The 3130-nt window shown below is 54.1% G+C and overlaps 1 protein-coding gene across 2 annotated transcripts in view; it reads right to left on the minus strand.

Moving 5' to 3' along the window:
* The window catches only part of LOC113213117 (uncharacterized), a 130039-nt gene that overhangs the window by 80749 nt on the left and 46160 nt on the right, over window positions 1–3130 (minus strand). The window contains exon 1 of one of the 2 annotated variants that reach the window (XM_026432070.2): window positions 2105–2204. The exons of the other annotated variant lie outside the window; for it this stretch is intronic. Coding sequence (XP_026287855.1) covers window positions 2105–2132 — 28 coding nt within the window. The 5' untranslated portion in view covers window positions 2133–2204. Of the gene's footprint in view, window positions 1–2104; window positions 2205–3130 lie in introns of those variants that run through there. 2 annotated transcript variants of the gene reach the window in all.

Below are 3130 nucleotides of genomic sequence, written 5' to 3' on the forward strand. Positions count from 1 at the left end.
GAGACGCAGAGAGAGAGAGAGAGAGAGAGAGAGACGTGGAATAGGGAGACAGTGTGAGGGAGGGAGAGGGGCGAGGGGGGCGCTGAAGCACCACCCTAGCGGCGGCCGCGGTGGTGGTGGTTTGGAAGAGGAAGCCCTTCTAATGTACGGGCGATGGTCGCTCCGAGGAGGAAGAGGAGTAGTAGCGGCGAGGCATTTTACGAGACTGGCCTTTTTGGAACGAGCTGTAAAGAAGTCAGGCCCGATTTTATCTCGACGCGCATGACAGCTCTCTCTCTCTCTCTCTCTCTCTCTCTCTCTCTCTCTCGATTGTTCACCACAATTCGTTTTCCCCCGCAGTGGGGCTCGGCTCGCATCCGGTCAAATCGGGTCAAATCGACGTCAGGACTCCGCGTGGCCGGCGGTGGGCCTGCGGCGCCCCACCACCACCACGCCCGCCGCCCGCCCCGCCCTACCCCACCAGGGGGCCCGCAGGGGGCGCAGGGGCCCGGGGGCCCATCGAAACGGGGGCTACCCACGCGAGCAATAAGGGACAGAGAGGGGGGGGGGGGGGGACTCAACAAGGAGTGGAGGGGGGTACCCTTCTTACTCTCCTCCTCGAGCAAGCTCGCTCGCTCTTTCTTTCTTCCCCTCGCTCGCTCTCTCCCTGCTCGCTTTCTCTCGCTCGCTCCCGCCCGCAGCCCGATGTGATAATGCCAAGTCGGCGGTGAGCCCTGGCCAAAGGAAAGAAGATCCAACGCCTGAACAAGATTAATGAACGGCTAAACTGGAGGCGGCGGGGCGGGGCGGGGCGGGCTGTGGGGTCCCTGTCGCGCTCCCGGGGCCGAGCCAAGCCTCCAGCCTCCGTCTCGCGCTGCCGATACTTTTACCCGACTAGCCTGCCGCTCGAGAGCGGATAGAGTGCGCACGTCACAGGGATGCCGAGCGTGGCGTGCGCTTCTGAAGGCAAAACCCCCCAGCGTTCATAGGAAAATAATAATAAAAAAAATGTGGCCCCCAAAAATTGCTAAATTATGAAACGTTGCTGAAAAATTAAAAAAAAAATAATTATTGATCGTAAATTTTAAATTGGCCTGCTAAAAATTAAAATATTTGCAGCGTTATGAAAAGTGGAATGAAAACTTGTAAAAAGTTGCACACTTTTTTCCAAATCTTGCAAGGAAAAACGCGCGTATAGTTTCGTCGTCGCGTGCCCCACTAATCAGTCAGACGGGACTTTGTCTTGATTCGCTCGCAGATAGTTCCCCCATGGCGGCGCTTCCGCCCCTTCTTCCGCTCCGCCTGTCAGTTTGCCCGTCAGTTTGCCTGTCAGTTGGCCCGTCAGTCGGCCTGTCAGCTGGGCCGGGCCCCTCCTCCCCGTGCGGCCGGGGTGGCCCGGGGCCCGAGAGGCGGAGCTGGCGGAGCGGCCCACCACTGTCTTCTCGTCATGCAACCCACTTTCACGCGGGGCACAGAGGGGATAAGGTCACTGTCAAAAGCATTTTCGTAAAACAACGACTATGCCGCGCATATGTAATGTTCTATTTAAATAAACTGGAATGTAAATTAATACCAATAAAAGAGAAACGTAAGTCAAAGATGTCTCTTTCAGGTTTTAATTTCTGGCTCCTGCGACCTAATTTCGTGTGGGTAGTAACATTTTCTCGTTACTTTCACATTATACTTTTAAAGCGTATCACTGAAAAAAAAGTGTTGCGACGCAACGTTTCTTGACGTGTTCGCGTGAGAAAACGTTTCTTGATGCGATCCACTCGAAGTACAAAAGGATAGGAGCGTCACAGAGAATGCATCAGTAAACGTGTTCTCCCGAGATCACGTCAAGAAACGTTGCGTACGCGCAACAATTGTTTTTCTAGGGATGAAATGTAAAATATGACACTGTGAAAAGAATCAAAGAATTTCTGTCTGACAAGGAATAAGACTCACCCGGCCTTGAGGGAAATTTAGAGCGAACCGAGGAGCGAACCCCAAATTATCGAGGTTCGTGGCGTCGAGATAATTACACGAAAAAGTTTCTCCGTTACTCTGAATAACTCACTGATCGATCGGTACCGGACCCTCGCGAAAGTTGCACGTTAACCACGCACAAGTGCCTCGCCCTTACCTGCAACAAACAGAAAAACAATCATCATCGTTAAGCCAGACCACCCGATAGCAACGAAGCGCAACCGCAGTACACAGAGCTCGACGACGTTTTATACGCGAGAGGACCTCAGCTCTGCCCCAGAATGGACAGGCATAAGTACCCTGTCATTGAGTACAGTCCATTGGAAGGCCGAGAGAAATCGCGCCGCCATGACCGGGCGGGTTTGGTGGGCAGCGAGGGAGTGGCAGCAGAGAGAGAGAGAGAGGGAGTGAGGGGGGAGCGAGCGAGAGGAAAGACAAGGGGAGAGAGAGAGCGAGCAAGAGGAGAGAGCACACGAGAGATAGGGGGAGAGCAAGAGAGAAAGAGATAGAAAGTGCGGGAGTGAGCAGGGACTTTGCAAAAGACTAAGGCGAACGAGGGGCATTTAGTTGAATCTAAATGGCCCGTTAATCTTACAAGGAGCCTCGCGCGGCGGTGGGGCCCCGCCCGGGCCAAAAGCAGTTGAGTCGTCTTCGCCGTGTCTCGACAGGCAAGAGTCCCCACGCGGGCCCCTTCCCCCCCCCCCTTTTCCATCCATTGTCAGCGTCCGCGTGCGGCAAACTCCTCGAAACGACCATTTTGCTCGCGAAACTCTATTGAAGGGACGAAACAAGAGCAATAAAACAGTCTCAGCCGACACTGATCCCGCAGCTGGTCAGGTTGGCGACCGGCTGAAGTGGCGACAGGGAAGAGGGGAAGGCGGGGTGGGTTGGGTTGGAAGGGGCTTTGGAGTGGCGGTGGGGGATTTTCTACAAAAGACGTCTGAAATGAAGGGGCGAAGGGAGCGACGTAGTGTCACTCAATGAGGAGAATCGGAAGTAAACAAAGTCGCCATCGTAAAATGTGTTGTGGTCTTTTTAATTTCGTGCTAAGAGAAACACTTTTCCTAAGTAGTCTCCCCCCCCCCCCCCCTCTCTCTCTGTCTCTCTCTATCTCCCTCACACACTCACACATACAGTAGAACCCGACCAGCAAAAGAGGTCATCATAATTTTTCTCCTGGCGA

The sequence above is a fragment of the Frankliniella occidentalis genome, unplaced genomic scaffold (assembly GCF_000697945.3).
Source record: "Frankliniella occidentalis isolate FOCC.00 unplaced genomic scaffold, Focc_3.1 Scaffold54, whole genome shotgun sequence".
Taxonomy (NCBI): Eukaryota; Metazoa; Arthropoda; class Insecta; order Thysanoptera; family Thripidae; genus Frankliniella; species Frankliniella occidentalis.